Source organism: Ambystoma mexicanum, chromosome 3q (assembly GCF_040938575.1).
Source record: "Ambystoma mexicanum isolate Mex_15411 chromosome 3q, UKY_AmexF1_1, whole genome shotgun sequence".
NCBI classification, from domain to species: Eukaryota; Metazoa; Chordata; class Amphibia; order Caudata; family Ambystomatidae; genus Ambystoma; species Ambystoma mexicanum.
In genome coordinates this window covers 686,699,753-686,719,250 of record NC_090926.1, presented here as the reverse complement: position 1 = coordinate 686,719,250, position 19,498 = coordinate 686,699,753, and the positions used below count along the sequence as shown (strand labels likewise).

Here is a 19,498-nt window from a genome sequence, read left to right as displayed (position 1 = left end):
CAGCACCAGGTCGTTCAATTGCCACTCGTAATTGTCCGCTCCCAGTCTGCTGAGCCTGTCCGCCTCCAAGTTGGATTCCCCCGGAAGGTGGACGGCCGAGAGGTTGATGTTCTCCAGGGCCCATTCCCACATGCTGACTGCTAGGCTGCACAATGGAGGGCACCTGGTACCCCTCTGCTTGTTGACATAGTACATGCTAGTGGAGTTGTCGGTCTGGATAAGGACGACCTTGCCCCCAATGAGCAGAAGGAACGCTTTAAGAGCTAGCCAGATGGCTTTCAGCTCCAGCCAGTTGATATGAGACTCCTGCCGGGTCCAGACTCCGTGGACACTGGTTGCCCAGAGTGGCTCTCCAGCCTTCCAGGGAGGAGTCCGTAGTGATGGTGACCTGCAGGGCGGGCTGCCAGAAGGGCTTTCCTGTCCGCAGGTTGCAGTCCCTGGAACAGCATGTGAGGTCCGAGTGGCCAGAAAGAGGGATGCTGATCGGCTCCGCTTGGGAGCCCTTCTCCTGATTCCATGAGGCTGCGAAGTGCAGCTGTAATCGCCTCATCCTGAGTCTTGTGTGGGGTACGGCCAGTAGGACTGCTGCCATGATACCTAATAAGTGTTGGTACCACCAGGCTGAGGTCACTGCTCTGCTAAGGAAGGGAGTAGTGACTCTAGATGGCTGCAATCTAGAGTGGAAGACTCTCTCAAAGCTTATGTCCTAGATGAGGCCCAAGAATGTCAGGGTCTGTGTAAGCAGCAGCTGAGACTTCTTGAGGTTGATCGTAAAACCCAGGCCGTGGAGTGTGTTCATAAGTGCAGAGGAAGTGTGGTGATCCGCTTCTGGAGATCTCGCCCTGACGAGCCAGTCGTCCAGGTACGGGTAGACGTGGTGGCCCTGGGCCCTGAGAAGGGCTCCCACTGCATTCATGAGACTGGTAAATACCCTGGGGGCTGAGTTGAGGCCACAGGGTAGCACCTTGTATTGTAAATGGCAGCCCATGATCCTGAAGCATAGGAAGGAGCGATGCGGTTGCTAAATCGGGACGTGTAGATAAGCGTCATTCATATCCGGAGAGCATATCAAGTCTCCCTTGTTCAGTGTCTCTGCAATGAGTGCTGGCGTAACCATGAAGAGGGAGGGAGAGGCTGAGGTTGGAGAGGTCCAACACAACTCTCAGGCCAGCCTGGTTCTTTTGTATGACGAAAATCCTGGAATAGAAGCCCAGTCCTCTCTGGGAGGCTGGGACTTCTTCCACTGGCTCTCAACGAGCGACCGAATTTCTGCCAACAGAGTTACTGTCCCAATCCGTGAGAGTGGAGGGGAGGAGGGAGGAGAGGGAGGAACCAGTAGGCAGTACCCAGAGGATACTACAGAGAGGATTCAGGGGTCCGAAAGGTTCTGGCACCAAAACTGCACATAAAAGGCAAGCCTACCCCCCACCGGAGACACGTGGACCCGAAGGGATGAGTCATGCCTTCTTTCCCTTTGAGGTTGCTGTGGAAGGAGGGGGACTGGAAAAAGCCCTTGCCCCCACTCCCTGTTATTTGCACTGGTGCTGACTCAGAGAACAGTCAGTCTGCCATGACCTCCGTTCCTGGAAGCCTCTGAACCCGCCTAACGCCTGAAGCGACTAGGTGTACGCCTTGGGTGTGGCCTTCGTTAGGATGAAGACTTTGCAGTTTGCGAGCTGTTCTTTTTATCTAATTCCTCATCGATGGTGGAGTGAAAGAGGTCACTACCCTCGAATGGAAGGTCCAATATGTGTTCCTGGACGTCAGGGCTAACCTCAGTAGCCAGAAGCCAGGCAGTCCTTCTCATGTCTGTGGCGATGCAGATGGCCCGGCCAGTGGTATCGATGTGGGCCATGGTCGATTCCATGATATCATGTGCCACCAGTTTGGCCTCGGACAGCCCCGCCTTGAAGCGTGCTTGGCTGTGCACCGGAAGATCTGGAAGGAAGTCTGCTATTTCCCACCAAAGCCTTTGGTTAACTGCTGCCAGCATGGCATCCGTGCTGGATTGACGCAGGTGCAGAGAGGCATTGGAGTACAGCGTCATTCCGTACACCACCAAGATCTTCTCCTTGCCTAGCAGCACCGAGGACTAGGTGGCCGAGGACGACAGGCTTCGAGTAGAGTGACGCTGCAGCGATACAACGAGTGTGGTTGAGGGTGTGCCAACAGCAAGAGTGGATCCCACCTCCATCTGCTTACACTTTGCGTTGAGTTGCCAATTGACAGGCTGGGCTGAGTGTGGCTTGAGCCACCCCTTCTTGGCCAGGGCAACAACTTTCTTCTGTTTCGGGATCCCTGTTCTAGCCGGGGACATAAAGTGAGGAATTCTGCCAAAACCCCTTCCTCCGGTTGAGGAAGCCCCAAATATTCTGCCAAACCTGGAAGCCGTTCGTGGAAGGCCCTGGCTGATGATGGCGTGTTGGGGTCCTCCTCGTCTGTGTCCATCAGGGGGTCAGGCTGGTCCGGGGCAGGTGGAGGAGTACTGGACACCATGGGCTGCGGTGTAGGACCCAGAGCCGTTGGCTGCTGTGGAGGCTGGTGGGTAACTGCCTGTACTGTGGAAGGTAGGGGAGCCGGAATCAAAGGAGCCTGCAAAGGCAGCAGGGCTGCACTGGGGCCTGTGGCACCAGAGCCATAGGAGGACTGACTATAGGCGCCAGTGGAGTGACCGGAGGGAGCATGTCCCTAATAGCATCCCGAATGATGGCCATCATCTGAGGAGTTTGCATAGCGCTAGGAACCTTTCAAAGAACCGGTCCTTGGAGGCTGAAGAGGTGGCGGCTGATGGGGCTGTGGGAGGGTGGACGCACTGTCTCGGTTGCAGGGGAAACCTGCCCTGCGCAGCTGATGGATAAACTGTAGGCCACGTTCCTGGTTGACACCAGTCCCACCTTGAAACTCGTTCTCCCGAGCAGCCATTTTACTTGGCGTGGCAGCCATTTTGTCGAGCTGCGTGCCACGTGCCGAAGTGGTGGTGGTGCTTGGCTCCCTGAGCCCGGCCTCCTCCAAGACTTGGCGGTGGAGCAGGAGATGTACCCTGCACCTGAGGCCGGCGCCTGGAAATGTTGCCGGTAGTGCTGCATGCAGGCGCCCCCTCGGACATTAGGCTGGTACTAAGGCGTTGCCCCTCAGGTGTACACCCGGTAAAAGAACCTTGCGGTCCCTCAGCACTGTGTCCGGAAGGATCTGATGACCCCTCGGCCGTGAGGCCTGTAGCTGGACTAGCCTTTGTACATGTGTTGGTCGAGAACCAGAAAGGTTCCTCCCGCTCAGGCGTTTCCTTGGGAAGGAGTCGCCCTTGCGGGGTGCGATGGAAAACAGCGACCCTCCCTTGGGCCTTGATCTCTGCTATGATATGGCATTTATAACGCGCCTATACACAAGTGTTTCAAGGTGCGACGAGGCAAGGGAGGGGAACAAAGGGAGGACAGACAACGATCCTACTAGGCCAGGTGTCATTCAGATCATGCAAGTGCATGGGAAGGGGAGGGAGAAGAAGTGCAGGGGGGAGGGGAAGAGTGCAGTGCATGGGATAAGAAGAAAAACAAAAACAATAATTAAAAGTACGGCCAGCAGGTGGCAAGCCCAAGAGTAAGTGCAGGCATCAGGTGTCAAGTGCTGGTAATGGGACTGTAGGGATACAGAAAACAGTCCCCAAGTGCGGGGTTTGCCGGGAAGGCAGTGCAGGAGTGCGACTGGCTGGGCAGTGGCCCTGGGCCTGAGATCAGAGGGTGACCAGGAACCAGTGCAATTTCAATGTCAGTCAGGAAGTCAGCAAGGGAGAGGAGGAGAAAAAGCCGAAGCAAAGAGAAAGGTTTTGAGGTGCTTCCTGAACCGAAGATGATTCTCCTCAAGTTTCAGGGAGGCTGTTCCAGAGATCTACCACTAAAACGTTGCTTGGAGAAGCGACTGACCCTGAGGGAGTTTGAGGTAGATGTGCAAAGAGCTCGAGAAGGAAGGTATTAGGAAGAGAGAGAGTTGAAGCTATTGAGGCCCCAGAAGGCCTTGTGGAGGATGCAGAGGGGTTTGAACTTAATCCTCGCATCCATTGGGAGCCAGTGCAGAGATTTCAGTCCTGGAGAGACCTGAGGCCAATGACAAGTCTCGCAGTCCTGTTCTGGATAAATTGCAGAGGGCGGAGAGTAGAAGCAGGCAAATTTAGAAAGAGGCTGTTGCAATAATCCAGCCTAGAGAGAACCAGTGCTCTGGAGAACATGAGCTTCTGGGGGAAGGAGAGGAAAGGAAGAATACCTCTGAGGAGGTGCAGCTGGTAGTGTGACTTCTTAGAGATGTCAGAGATGCGAGGAAAGAAGGAGAGTGTAGAGTCGAAGATGACCCCCGAGGTTTTTAGCCATGCAGGTGGGGGAAGGCCGGCCAGAGAGCTACAGGAAAGGAAGGAGCGGGTCTGCCGATGTGGAGAATCTCAGTCTTACTGGCATTAAGGCAGAGGGTGTTGGCGGCACACCACTTTTGTATAGCAGACAGACAGACAGAGATGAGGGAGGTAGAGGCTGAGGGTAGCCTGTCTGACGGACGAAGTCCTTCAAGTACGCTGGAGGCGACCTTTCAAAGAGCTGCCTCTGCTGAACTGACCTGTTCTTCAATGCACGTGGAGTAAGTGCGTTGCACGCAGTACAACCTTCCCAGCCGTGGTCGGGGCCAAGGCAGCAGAGGCAAAGAGTGTGGGGGTTGGATGTAGGGAAGAGCCCCTCGCAGGCTTGGCACTAGCTGTAGCCCACTGAAGTCGACATGCGCCAGGGAGGAGCGTGGCGCCAGAGGACCAAGTACCTGATTGACAAAAAGATCCGGGGAAGATCGCATGGTATTACACAGCCGAAGCCAAACCCAGGAGCGCTGGTGAAATCAGTCCGTTCCCTTCGACGCAGAAAAGGGGACTGAGGAGTGGCACCGGTGGGCGGAGTCAGGGGAGCACATGCCCCTGCGCCTCTAAATTTAAAGGGGAAGAAAGTTTTTCTGGTGAAAAAGGTTCCGTCTCCTGGCCCTAGTGAGGGATGCCCGTGCAGTAAGGGGACAGGACATTAGAGTATATAAGGTTCCATCTAAAGGACTGATTTTTGCACCTAACGTGAGTCGGAGGCCAATAAATGTATATGTTGATGATGAAGTTTTGTATTAAGCTTAAACTGAAAAAAATAAGTTTCTTAAAACTTAATATGGGTGTAGCACATGAAAGTATTGTGGCAACAGAAGAATCCATGTACTCCCTAAGGGATGGAAAACATATTACATTGATGTTGTCATTAGAAGAACGGGAATACAGTATACAAAATCATTTCAATGATCTAGATATAGAACAAGTCGAGAAAATTGTCTATGTGTGAAATCAAGATTCAGTCATACCATAGGATAATTTGATAGATGTGTTTTTGATCATTACTAAAGATATATGCCAGTTGGATGACAAATACAAAAACTCTAAACTATTAGTGAAATTCAACATGACTATAGAACAAAAGAAAACTAAAATTATTACAAGAAAAATTGTATTGAAGATTGTCGACAAGGGTGGCAACATTGTTATCCTTAATATTGATGATTATATCCAGATGGGTTTAAACCACTTGTAAGAACAAGGCAAATATAAAAGCATCCAAGGTAAACCATGGATGAATCTAAAAAGAAAACGGTACTAACTGTACTCAAACATTGGCACGATTAATAAAATGGATTATCTAATTATGCAGGTGAAATATCCAAAATATCCTTATATATTTTCAGACAAAAATTCATAAACAATTTGATAAAATACCTACAGGACGTCCCATAATGAATAGTTTGAAACCAGTCTGAGTTTGTGGATAGTTTTCTCAACTCTATGGTGAAAGACCTTACTTCATATATTAGGGACATTATTCATGTACTACAGATGTTCATGCAAAGTATATGTCAAAATAAATTTTGGCTAGTTACTTTAGATGTGGTATTGCTATACAAATTGATTGAACGCAAGTTTTCTATTGAGGTAATAGATTATTATTTTAGTAAGAAATCAGCCACATACGTTATGGAGAAAATGTTGATAGACTCAACTAATCTGATTGAATAATAACTTTTTTCTTTTCAATGAGGAAATATTTCAACAACTATCCGGGATAGCAATGGATTCCAAGTGTTCCACATCTGTAGCTAATTTGTGCACGGGCCTTCTGGGAGAAAGTACATCTATCTTTATAATACAAATTCTGTCATCAAATGGTGGCGCTTTATAGACAATATTGTCGTGCTTTTGGCAGGTACAGAAGATGATCTTTTGAAGTCTGTATCATTCTTAAATGCCAGTGAATTTGGTATTCAATTTACAATAACATATAGCCAGACTTATATTTTATTTCTAAATTTAGAAATAAAAATATAGGATAATGCAATTCAGGGGGGTGTGGCTAACTTGCCACGTGAGAAGCTGGGTCGCTCCGGAGCTCCTGTGGATCCGACATTATCCTGAGATTGCCTGCCTGATGGAAAAATTGTATACACTTTCCAAACGGATCGGAAGCTGTGTGAATGAGAGCTGTATATCGCGCACCGAATGGGAGCCAGGACCGTATTGTGCGAAAGAAGATATCTGCAAAGAAAGGTGACGGGATCCTAACAAATGCCCAGGCAAAATGGCTGCTCAGTAGAACAAAGGAACAAATCTTGAGTGCGCAAGGCAGCTGATCCGAGCACACACAGCACATTAGACTAAGGGTAACGAGGCGTCCCCCAGGAGGAGCGGGAATGCTGCAGCAAAATTGATAGCCGAAGTGCGGAGGGAGCCAGCACCTGAAACAGGCTGTACAATGAGACTGTTGCGTACAGGCAGTTGAGACGCGATCCGGTAGTGCCGCACAGCTGAGGAGCCACAGCGGTGACCCACTGCAGCATATGCAGAATTGTGTGCTCAAACGGGCACAGAGCGCATCAGTGGGGAAACAGCTCTGCTGAGCTGGCAGCAACACAGAGGCCGAATACGGACCGGACAGCTTCCCTACTCGTGGCAAGTGGGAAGGGGTAAATATGCATAACCCCTGGCCCATTGACTGGCAACAGAGACCTGGAGGGTTGCCTAGGAGCATGCAACAAAAGGAAAATACATAGAGGGGCATGGCAGCGGGCCCCGGGAGAAGACATTGGGACAGCTGACTGTGCACTGCACGGCACAATCAGGAGACAGAACGCCATAGAGCCACACTGTGGCCCAGCACCGCCACTGACACTGCCGAAGAGGAGAATGCATGAGCAGGTCACCGGTCCCGGAAAGCGGTGGCGGCCACGGGGTACTGTAGCGCAGAAAGAGATACGGAAAGCGCAACCTTAAACACAATATGATATGCTGACACATGCCTGTTCAATGGAGGCCTGAGATGGCTGGACTGGAGAGCTAGCGGCCGTAGCATCAAAGAAGCATGGGACAGAAATTCCCGCCAGAGGACAAAAAAGAACCGTATGGAATAGGGGCAGCGTATCAAGACACATGCAGAGAGAACCAAGCCCTGGCAACCAGATATTGTGAGCGCCAACATGGGACGGCACCCGCAGTACATACAGGGACAATAAGAAGGCTGGTCACAGACAAAAAGGGCTAATAACTAACGCTGGCAAAGAGGGGTAGTCCCCGAAGTAAGAAGGCCCATGGGCCAAACTTATGCCCAAGAGGAAAGGGCATAGACCCAGTAACTGGAAGGGAACAGAAGGGAAGGAGACTCGAATATAGGTCACGATCAGATGAACATTGATACACTAACATGGAAGACGACATTACAATAATCAGACGTTCCCCATTCTGCACAGTGCGCAGCTAGCAGCCCTCAAGCAGACTCAAAGAGACTTGAGCGCTGGGCGGGCCGGCGCAAACGAGAAGAATGGACGGTTTGGCCCCAGCCCCTGGACGAAGATATCTGGTGATGCCGTTGTGGCATCCAGGCTGCCCAAGGCAAAAGGAAAGCAGTCAACGATGGAGGAGTTTACAAAAACACCACAGGCAACGGAAGGGACCAGGAACAAAGAGAGGAACATGCAAACTGACACTGCACCAGCACGGGATGACCAGCAGATTCTGGAGGCGATTGCGGACCCAAAAGCAGCATGGGAAACCAAGCTTGACGCAGCTATGGCTGAATTCAAAACGCCGCTGGAATTCAAGATAGACGCGGTGCAAGTGGACGTCAATTTACTGAGACAGGACGTAAGAACAATAGCGGAACGCACAAGCGAGCTGGAGACTGAAGTGAAATCGAACACAGCCACATGCACGTAAAACGCCTCAGAAGTCCACACATTGCGACAGCAAGTGAGTAACCAAGAAAACAGCGCGGAGGAAGCTGAAGGGCATGCTCGAAGAAATATACGCATTGTGGGGCTTCCAGAGAGGGAGGAGGGATCAGACCATACGAACTACATTGAGACCATGTTGCTGCAGGAAATTTAGAGGCGGCGCCTACCCAGGGATTTGCGGTGGAGAGTGCACACAGAGCTCAGACAAGGAGGCGCCGAGACCAATCATTGCCGAAATATTGAATTACTGACACAGGGAAAAAATCCTGGAGCACTTCCGAAAAGGGGGAACAATACAAAGGGCATCTGCGTACCCGGATTATACACTCCTGGTGCAGAGACGTCGACTGAATTATGGAGCAATCAAGAGGAGACTGCGCAAGGTGGGCTACAGATATATGTTAATGTACCCAGCGAAACTGAAGGTGTTCAACAGAAACAGGGGCCTATTTTTTGAGACTCCAGAGTACGCGACAGAGTGGTTGGATCACAGATCTGCCCGACAGGAACAGATGATCGGATGGAGAACACAGCAGACAAGTGAAGTAGCGGTTCCTGATACCGAGGTGCTGTATAAAAACGTGACTCTGGGACCTGAATATAAGACAGCGCATACGCAATTGGGGAGATGTGCTACGCATTTGAAGGCGGGCAAGGTAGTCCGTTGCATAAGAGCGGGAGATAGAGAGGACTCGCGCTCTTACCCCATTAGTTAGTTTAGTTGGGTTACCGGTATTGTTATCCCCCTGCTGAGTTCCTAGTACCGGCGAAGCCAAGAAAGGACTAAATGCGGGGTTGCCCGAGATCCAGGGATGGAGCTGGGCAACAGTTGGGGATGGGAAGGGTGGGTTTGTAGAGGGAGTAGACATAGTTGGGGAGTGAGCCTATGACGGGACAGTTGGTGAACAAGCTTACACCTACACACCACTGCGCATGGAGCGGAGGACAAAGGAGGTTAGAGGTGGTACTGGGTATGTATAAGAGATGGGAAATCTTAAGATAGCGACCTGGAATGTCAGGGGTCTCAATAGTTACTTGAAGAGGAATAAGATCATGATATACCTAAAGAGGCAGATAATAGATAGCCTTATCGAAAGAAAAACAGGTGGTGATAAAGAGGAAATGGGGGGGCACCACCATAGGAGCAACATTTTCAGCATACGCTAGGGGGTTATCACTTGGATAGCACCACATGTCCCCTTTCAGCTATTACAGTCAACCAAATAATCAGAGGGCAGAATGGTGGCGATAAGGGGACTGATAGAAAACAGAGAGCTGGGCATCATCAACATATACGCCCCGAACCAAGATGCTACTGGCTACTTCAGGACCTTATACAGCAAAGTTAGCCCGTACATCGGAGGGGCATTTATATGGGGAGGGGACTTTAATGGCACACTATATCCCAGAGTGGATAGATCGGATAGGAAGATGGAAAAACCTACCCCTGCAGCAAAGACCTTGATCACCCTACTGAGAGACTTTAATCTGGAGGATGTATGGAGAATAGAACACCCACAAGATAGGCATTATTCCAATTATTCGGCCCCACAAAACCTATACACACGGCTAGACTATATGTTTGCTACTCCGGAACTGATGGGAGAGCTAGTGCGGTCGGAATACAAGGAGAGAGTTCTCCCGAACACTCCCCATTGATTTTAACATGTCAATACTTGCCTCCTAGAGCCAGGATCCCAACGTGACGGCTTCGAGCAGAAAGCATTGAAAGACACAGTGTTCAGAGGGCACTTGAGAAAACAAATTGTGGAATACTTCGAAAATAACACTGAGTGTAGAATCAGCTGCCACACTTTGGGAGGCATTTAAGGTGGTGGTGAGGGGAGCAGCTATATCTAAATCTAAAGGGCTGCAAGGTGGTATAACGCAGGAGTTACAAAAGACAGAAGCGAAATTCGAGGCGATTATGCGTAAAGGCGAGAACTCCCTTGCAGAGACCAAAACCATACGTCAATTGCAGCAAGAGTGTAGAGTGCATTTGGAGAGATTATATAACCTGAACTTACAGAGAAGCAGCATGCTGGAGGGGATAAACCGGGGAGGCTGTTAGCCTGGTTGTATAAAAGTGGGACACCCAGATCAACAATCAGAGCAGTAAAGGGAGGGAATGGACAAATACTTGACACCCAAGAGGGTGTGAACAGTGGGTTTCAAGAGTTTTACCATCAACTGTATGGAGATATTGGAGGGGGTGAATCGCTTGAGATGACTGAAACACTGGTGGACATTGGCTTACCTAAATTGGGGACTGAGGAGAGAGAACCTAGAGGCCCCAATCACGCTGGAGGAACTAGAAGCAGTGATTAAGCTATTACCTACTAGCAAGGCCCCGGGAGCAGACAGACTCCCCACTGAGTTCTATAAAACATAAGGCAGAAGTGCTTCCCCTGTTGCTGGCAATGTTGAATGAAGCATTAGAAAAAGGGATACTACCGGAAGCCCTGAGAGAGGCAATCATCATTCCGCCTCTTAAGCCTAATAAGTTGAGCATGGAATGCAGGTCGTATAGACCGCTATCCATGCTGAACCAGGACAGTAAGATACTCACGGCTGTGCTGGTGAATAGGTTGAGACCGGTTATTAACAAACTTATACATCCTGACCAGACCGGATATGTTCCGCACAGAAGCATATCCGACAATCTTAGAAGGCTCCACCATGTCATAGAGCAAACGGAAAGGGACCCACACGAGGTAGCAGTTATTTCATTAGATGCAGTAAAGGCCTTTGATTCCATCAAATGGCCTTGGCTGATGGCAGCCCTAAAGGAATATGGAATTGGGCCCACGTAACTGAAGTGGGTGAAACTGCTATTTAGTGCACCACTGGCTAGAGTCAAGGCGGGAGCAGTCATGTCAGAGCGATGGCAACTCAGTAGGGGCACTAGACAGGGATGCCCTTGGTCCCCGATGCCGTTTATCCTAGCACTGGAACCCCTAGCGATATATTTGAGGCAACAATACGAGGAGGTGGGTATCTGCATGACGGGAGGGCCACATCTTATATCAATGTATGCTGATGATATGCTGTTATACTTAAGGAATCCTGAGGAAAACCTGCAATATATCTTGGAAGTAATGGAGCGATATGCTATGCTTTCTGGTATTACAGTGAATCCTAAGAAATCGTGCCTTTTTCTCTTGGGGAGATATATAGGGATACCACGAGAAGCACTACAAGTATTACAAATACAATGGGAGACTAGAACATTTAGATACCTAGGGATAGATATCTATCACACGGTGGAGGATGAATACAAATATAACACGGAGAAGGCGGTGGCAAACATTGAATAGAGTATGAGATTCTGGGCTAAGCTCCCTCTGGCCATGATAGGGAGGGTGGCACTGTTGAAGATGGTCGTGCTGGCTAGGTTGTTACACTTTTTGGGGAGTATACCATACATGATACCCAGGCCATTTTTTGTTAAACTCCAGAGCATATGTAGGGGGTTCATATGGCATAATACCAGGAACAGAATAGCACTTTGGAAACTGCAGAACATGTATGATCAAGGGGGCATTAAATTGCCCAACTTCGAGGTCTATTATTTGGCCAGCCAACTACAATATGTGGCTAAGTAGTTAACAGAAGACTCAACATCGGAGTCTAGATTGTTGAGGTCTGAATATGTCCGTTTTTCCTGAAAGAGTGGATATCGTTGCCGAAATCAGAGCTAAAGGGGTGCACGAGAATGTTAGAACTGGGATGGAACATTTGGTGTAAGGCTGCCAGGTCATGGAGAATCCAACCCTGTGTTCCCCACAAATGCCGCTAGTGGCAATCACAGGAGTGGACGAGCAATTGAGGAAGATAATCCGTAGGCATTGGGAACCAATGGGCATTGCTACGCTGGGGGATGTATGGCAAGATGGGAAGGCGATGGAATTTGATGTGCTGGTAGAAGAAACTGGTCTACACTCGGGACAGTACATTACTTACACTAGATTGGTGCGGCAGGTGAAGAGACGTGGTCAGAAATAGTGCTAGAGGGTCAGCCCGACACCGCCATAGAAACAATTTATATCTCAGATGGAGGCACAAGGTCTCTCGAATCTATGAACTGCTAATATCAAGGGTTGGAAAGCAGGTGATCCAGCTGAGACGGGACTGGGAAGAGGAAGCCGGGGAACCTGCGAATGACCGGTTGTGGGTGAGGGTCCAGAGATGCCACAAAAAAGTGTCCAGGAATGCGAGGCTGCAACAAATCCAGTTATATATTACTCACAGTGTGTACATGACCCCCCCAGAGGATTGCTTGATTCAAGAACACGGGAATGCAAGCATGACCCAAGTATGGGGTGGTGAACGCAGGGATGATACATATGTTCTGGGCATGCCCGGAAATCGCAAGGTTCTCGGGTGAGGTAGCCCACCGTTTAACCGAGAAAGGGATCAAATTAGATGTGGAATCTGTATGGGCATGCATGGTAGGGGGGGGGGTTTCTAGATTGCGCAAGCTGAAACACGTGAGTAAACTTAAGGACTTGGCCTATATACATGCCAAGCGCAGAACTGCCATGGGTTGGAAAGCAAACAACAGACCAAAGGTAGAGGTTTGGTGGCACGACCTCCAGAAATGGGCAGAAGCGGAAACGGTGGTATGGAGCGAAGTGGTCAGTAGAGAGGAGGTGGGGGGGGGGGGTGAAGTGGTGGAAACATTGATGGCCTGGAGGAATTTAGTGGCCACACTGTCAGGGTCCACCCAGGCCTGCCTAGAAGAACATGATTCCTCGGGGAGTACGGAGGAAGGGGTACCCCCAGATGAAACAATAGTGGATGGTGAAGCGGAGTAGGCTCGAGTTAGTAGCAGGGAGGGTAATGGGGAGACGGTGGACATTTCATGATACTGCACATGGAGGTTCGAACTTTGTATGATGTTCACTGTTTGCTTTGTTCCTTTGTTGATCGTTTGCTGGTAAAGTTAATAAAAACTGTTTAAAAAATAAAAATAAAAAAAGGAGACCAGAACATTCAGAAAGCCCACAGATGCAAAAACTACGCTATGAGGAAACAGCTGATATCAAAAGAATATTACAAAAGCACCACCAACATGGGTAATAATAAGCAGCGCTCAGATACCCGAGGGTTCGTAGCACTATATAAATTCTAAATTTTTATTATTACATTATTATTATTAAAATATTTGCCAAATGGAGAATTTGTACGACCCAAAAGAAATTGTAGTGAGCCAGAAATATTCAATCAGCAATATGATATTTTACAACAAAGATTTCCTCAGAGGATATGGCCAAATGACAATAGACAGCATATCAGAAAGTCATTCATCGACCAAGAGAGGTACTATTAACTCCCAGCAATTTTGTGTATCTGTGGAAAAGTTTATATTGGGAGCACAAAGAGATAACTGAAGATACGTATATATGAACATGTAAGAGCTTTAAAAATTAAAGATGATAATATCCACTGGCTGTGCACTAGTGGAGCAATCCAAAGAATTATCATTTTGATGAAATTCAATTTTGGGTTATTAAAAGAATAATGTACAATGAAAGAGTAGGAAATTTGGAACAAATTCTCAGGCAACAAGAAGGCAAAATGATTTTTTTAATTTAGAACTGCTATCAATGGTCTTTATTCGGATCATGATTAACATGGCTTTTTGGGTCAAGACTGAAATCTAATATGATATATGATATGATTCACTGTTTTCCCGGATCAAAAGTTGAAATATGTATAGTTCTTAAAGATTTGAATAGCATAAGACAATGAACCATTGAACATTCAGGCCAACAAGCAAATTACTAAGGTGTATTGAATCCTCAAGTAGGATGAAATAAAGCAACGACAATCAGTTCATAAGATGGGGAATGCATGTTGGTCTAGCATAATCAAGAAAAAGGAAAATAGCAGGTTGTTGCATACTAATTGGTAGTATAAATGTAAGGAAATCCAACAGGAGCTAAAATGGCGACCACATACGGTTTACAGCATTGGGCTATATGCTCCGTTTTTGTTGTTGATGGATCGGGACATCAAAGATGCCTGACAACAGTAGGAGTTGAGAACAATTAATAATGGCAATGTAGGGCAATTGCGCAATTATTTAAAATATAAAGTAAAAGAAGCAGCCCTTCTTCAAGTTTGACACAAAGGTTGACTGAAGTAGTCATCTAACAATATAATAAAAGACCAGATATATGTTTGTCCCTGTATGCTTGTCCGATGCATAGCTTCCCCTGTTGTCACTACTATGGGGAGCTGTTGCCTTAGGATATCTAGTGGTCCTACTTTGCTAATGAAAACCTGCACTTTGGCCCGTGTACACAGGCTCTTACAATAGTAAGGACATATTACTTGATAAATTATTTTAGAAACATAAGTATTTTAGTGGAGATGTAAATAAAATTTGGATTAAAAGGCAAGTTGTGAACAAGTCCCTGTCATCTTATTTGGGAAACTAGTAGTGAAGAGACATTTTCAATATTCATTATGGTGCTCACCAGTGAACTTAAAGATACGCTAGTCCCTTGTCAGTTTTGACAGAGGGTGACTAAAATAGTCTTTCAAAATGGTGCTTGGGACTTAGAATGCCAAAACCAAGTGTTTTACACGGCACAGCATGAATGAGTGCTAAGAGGGTCACCCAGTGTTGATTTATTTATGACTGGTATTAATGGTATAACCACCATTGGCATGTAAAGGATACTAATGGAAGGTTTCATTATTTACAGATAAGATGACAAGTGTAAAAAGAAACTAAATTATGGATCATAAAGGATATCTTCTTAAAGGAAAGCAATGCAAGTGTAAAGTACAGACTTAAGTTCGAAGAAAGAGTAGGTCAGAATTGTAGTTTATACACACAAACTTTGCAGTTGATGACATGAGAACGCAGGAATATTTATCATTACAGAGAATAGGTTACGCAGATAATATCAGAAGAAATCTATCAGAAATCATGAAAGGATGATTACGTAGTGAGTTCATTTTGAGTTTTTTTTATTTGTGGGGATGCAGGGGGGGTTGGGATCATCCAAACAGGATTGTTAGAGAATACATTATTTGAAATATAAATTAGGCCGTGATATGCTCAGGGATCATTGTCCATGCACTGTGTGAGAATAATGGATTTGATGATGTGATGTCACGAATTATTTAATTAATAATTTGGAGAGATTTGTCGTTTAGAAAATATGAATAAGAGAAATAATTGTTGAATAATGACAGGTCTTTGTTCATTATTCCCTACAGATTGATAAAGATGTATAGAACATATTGAGCGATGGACATCCAAAAATTGGTTTTGGTTTATGATTTTATATGAATGTCCCTGAAGAAGCTCACTAGAGAACACTTTAATAAGCTAGTGCAGTCTAAGCGAAACATGTTGGGAAGAATCTCTAACATTTTTGTTGTTAGTAACTAGTAGCAACATTGTATAACGTTATATTTAAATTCAAATGTTTTCCAATTACGGAATTAAGGGATCAACTTGGAACTAATTCAGAATTAGGGTTATGAAATCTTGTGCTACTTGGTTTCGGACTCTGAGTCAAGCAACTTTTCCATGAGCGTTTTTAATATGTCAAATTCTTTGCAATGTTTCTTTTCCACTAGATGTTTAACAGTTCTATGCATGCATACAAACAACTATTGGAAATCTGACAGAAAACAGGTAAATTTATTGTCATAGTATTCCTGCCAGATAATTTCATACATGCATGCCACTATTTGCTAACAGGAAGGAACGGAGCAAGCAAACCAAAACAAAAAATGTTTTTGCTTAAAAGACAAAGAAAAGCAAATGCTGCCATGTGCAGAGCTTACTGACCTGAAGTTTACTGGTTTTCTCAGCTAGCTCAATCTTCAGGCGGTCACCCTCAGTGACCTTAGCATGCAGTTCCTGCATCTGGGCCTCCAATTTTTTCCTCTTGTGTTCAGATTCTGCTTTCACCTGCTGCAAGACCTTCACCTCGCTAGCCAGCTCCTTATTATCCCCCTCCAGGCTCTGCTTGTTTTTCTCCAGGTTCACTTTGAACTGTTAAAGAAAATAAAAATATTAATGTTTTTTGCACCAACATCTGATAATGGTCTTGTGTTCTTTAGTCTCATATGGGCATACCCTTCTGACGTTGGCCTGGACTAGCCACTCACTTGGCAAACGCTCAGTTTATCGCCACCACCCTTTTCCCCGCTTACCCTGTCAGTTTGAAGTAGGAGATTTTCCACATGCTCTTTTATTGCTCAGATTCCCCCTAGAGCTTTTTGGCCAGGTCCCACCCATTAAGACAGATCACCTTTTACCCTGTCCAGCACGTGGTCTTCTTTTTCCTACATATTAATTTATTCTGTTCTTGCTCTCACCATAAAACATGTAAGGCTGCCCTGGCGATCCCTTCATACCCGTTTAGCCTGCTCCAGCTGTTCGGCGAGCTCCTCCAATGCTGTGGCCTGCCTCTGTCTCATCTCCTGAATTTGAGCTTCATGGTTCTTGGTTTCCTCTTCAATATTTTTCTTCAATTCTGTCACTTCTTGCTCACGCTTTGTCCTGCAAAGGATCAACACTAGCCCAATTCAGTCTTTGCATAGTTTAGCAGACATTTTTCCAATGCTTCCATTTTAGGCTATGACAACTGAGTACCAACAAATGTAGATTCCTCAGAATGGATATTTAGCCTTTACCATCATTTTTGTCTTGAATCCCAGGGACCGGCAAGCGTGAGCTGTTGTACCTATCAGTTTAATGTTTCATTCAACACTTGCGTAATAATAACAAATCTTTACCACCCTCCAGTTTTTATCATCAAGGGGAGCAAAGTAGGGTGTTGCACCAAATTCCATATGCCCAATGTTATCTGCCTTATTCAGTATAAACTCCCACAAGTGTCAAGCGATCCAGCTTTTCCAAAAACCTGTACACACTGTGCAATAAAGTTTGCAACAAAAACGTAAAATGGGTGAATTCAACTTATGAACGTTGGATATACTCACTAATATATTGGTGTACCCTGAGATTGGCAGAATGGGAAAAAAGGAGAGAAGAATGAAAGTCTCCACGGAATAAAAGGCAGCAGGTGGGAATTGTTATCGAGGATCCAAAGCATACATTGGATTCTGAGCAGCAGAGGCCTACTTTGAATTCTAGGCTTGCAGACATTCTCAAAGAGTTGAGGGTTCGAGGGATATTCTTGTTGTGAAGAAACAATAATGTGGGCATTATATTGGACCTCCTACACCAGAGTGAATGATGTGAGGCCAATACTTTTAAAAGAAAAATGGAACATTGAGCTATTGAGATTGGTTCTGCAGCTAATGTCTCAAAAACTCCTCTTGTTGATGAACTCCATGAACAATCTCAAAATCAGGTCCTTCAATCCCTTCCCATTCTACAGAACTACGCAAAAATCTGAACTCCTTTGTGAAAAAAATGTAAAGTCATCACAATAACTTGGGTCTGACCGCTAAATACGCGGTCTTGTCCCCTTTCACACCTTATCAGGTGTTAGGCAAGATTGTATGCAGTACCCATTGGGTGCACTACAATAACCTTGACCTCCTGGCAATAGGGACCCAACCTTTAGTATAAGTCTGAACTGCACAGGTTGGTAGTGTGGTCAAGCAGCCAGGCTTATCTCAAGAGGGGCCAATGTGAACAGTAAGGTTGTGGCACAGAGTTTCACAATACAGTTATCCAAATAAACACTCAAGGTTTTTTGATAAAACAATTGTTATTTTATTTCAGTCAGTTATATAAGCCTTCTTCAGAAAGGGAGAAAAACATGTAACACTCAAATATACTTCAAACCACACTCTTAGTTTCTCTAAATCAGATGACACACAGACACTTCCTACACCCTTAGGTGACTTAAATAGTTAGGACATTGTGGACATTGATTTATCACTGGTACATTTAGAGCTAAACTGAGTTAGGTGAAACAATAAGGTTAACAAATAACTCATAAACAGGCAAGTACTAGCACAAAGTCAGAGGTAAAGAAGAGTCTCTCAGGGAGCCAGGACAGCCAATGTTAATTGCACAATGTCAAGGGGAGCTGAAGATCTTCTTTGCAGGTAGGTAAAACGTCTTGCACAATGTTTTTAGAAATGTTTGTAGACAATAGAACACTTGAAGGGCCAGAAGCTGAAAGGCTTGTGAGGGGCTAAGCTTTAGCAACTCTGCAAGGTAACCCAAGACAGCTCTCAAGTGAGAGCAAGTAAGGCTACACAACAAGAGGCAAGTTCTCTTAGACTTTACAGTAACTCTGGTTAGAAGAAATGGTTCTAGCTGGCTTCTGTTCCGGGGCAGCTCTGCAGATCCTGTTGTTCCAGAGCCTCAGTTGTGGGGACAAGAGGGAGGGCATATGGGGACTGCTGCTCTGCAATGGGAAGGTCAGTCAGCAATGGGCAAACTTCAATTCAGCGGTTCTTCTGTGTTCAGCTCCTCGCGTCTGACAGCAAATAGCAACACTGCAGTTCTCGGATACCACCTTGGACTTTCCTTGCTTCTGGGGTCTAGCACTCTGTTGAGGTGGCTCAGGCTGGTCAGTCGTGCAACAGGGAAGTCCGGAGGATCTTCCTGGTGCTCGGTCCGACTTAAATGCAACACACACAATCTGGTGTTCCTCTTCCTGGCTCTTCTGTTGCAGCAGGAACTGGAGTGGAAATACAACCAGCTTCGAGAGGATGTCCAGATGTGCTTACTTGGCAGTTGATTGGTCCCATCAACTCAAAAGGGAGAAATCGTCTCTGTGAATTCAGAGCTTCAGCACAGCAGCAGGGCTTCACCGGGCAAACCAACGGCCCAGGAGTTGCAGAAGGCGTCTCTTCCAAGTTCTTCTTCGGATTCCTTCATCCAGTGGTCGATTCTGCCGTCCAAGCCAAAAAGCCTCACCTTTTATGCAGGTTTCTCCCATTCATTCCAGCCTAGCTGTCAGTCACACAGCAGGGTGGCTGTCCTTGCCTGACAGCCAGCCGGCCAATCACATTTGGGTGCATTCCTGTCATGGGCGTAATTATATGGGGGAGTGGGGGTTTTGCCCCCCCCCCCCAACTTCTGTGGCATGCCTTTTTGTTCCCTCCATCTTTTGGAGGGAGGGCAGGGGGCCACAATGGCAGGGGGCCACGATCATTAAATATGTAATTGGGACAGCGCAAGCCCAGCTGGGGTGCCCAGCAACGCTTGCGCTGTCTCATTACATAATGCTGAGATGCTTGGCAGCCGTTCTGCAACACATTC

General features: G+C 46.7%; 1 protein-coding gene across 2 annotated transcripts in view; it reads right to left on the bottom strand.

Moving 5' to 3' along the window:
* The window catches only part of MYH10 (myosin heavy chain 10), a 1,173,511-nt gene that overhangs the window by 259,938 nt on the left and 894,075 nt on the right, over positions 1–19,498 (bottom strand). For both annotated transcript variants that reach the window (XM_069654592.1, XM_069654593.1), the window contains exons 29-30: positions 16,666–16,810; positions 16,094–16,300 (exon numbers count right to left, since the gene is read on the bottom strand). In XM_069654592.1, the coding sequence (XP_069510693.1) occupies positions 16,094–16,300; positions 16,666–16,810 (352 nt within the window). The remainder of the gene's footprint in view (positions 1–16,093; positions 16,301–16,665; positions 16,811–19,498) is intronic.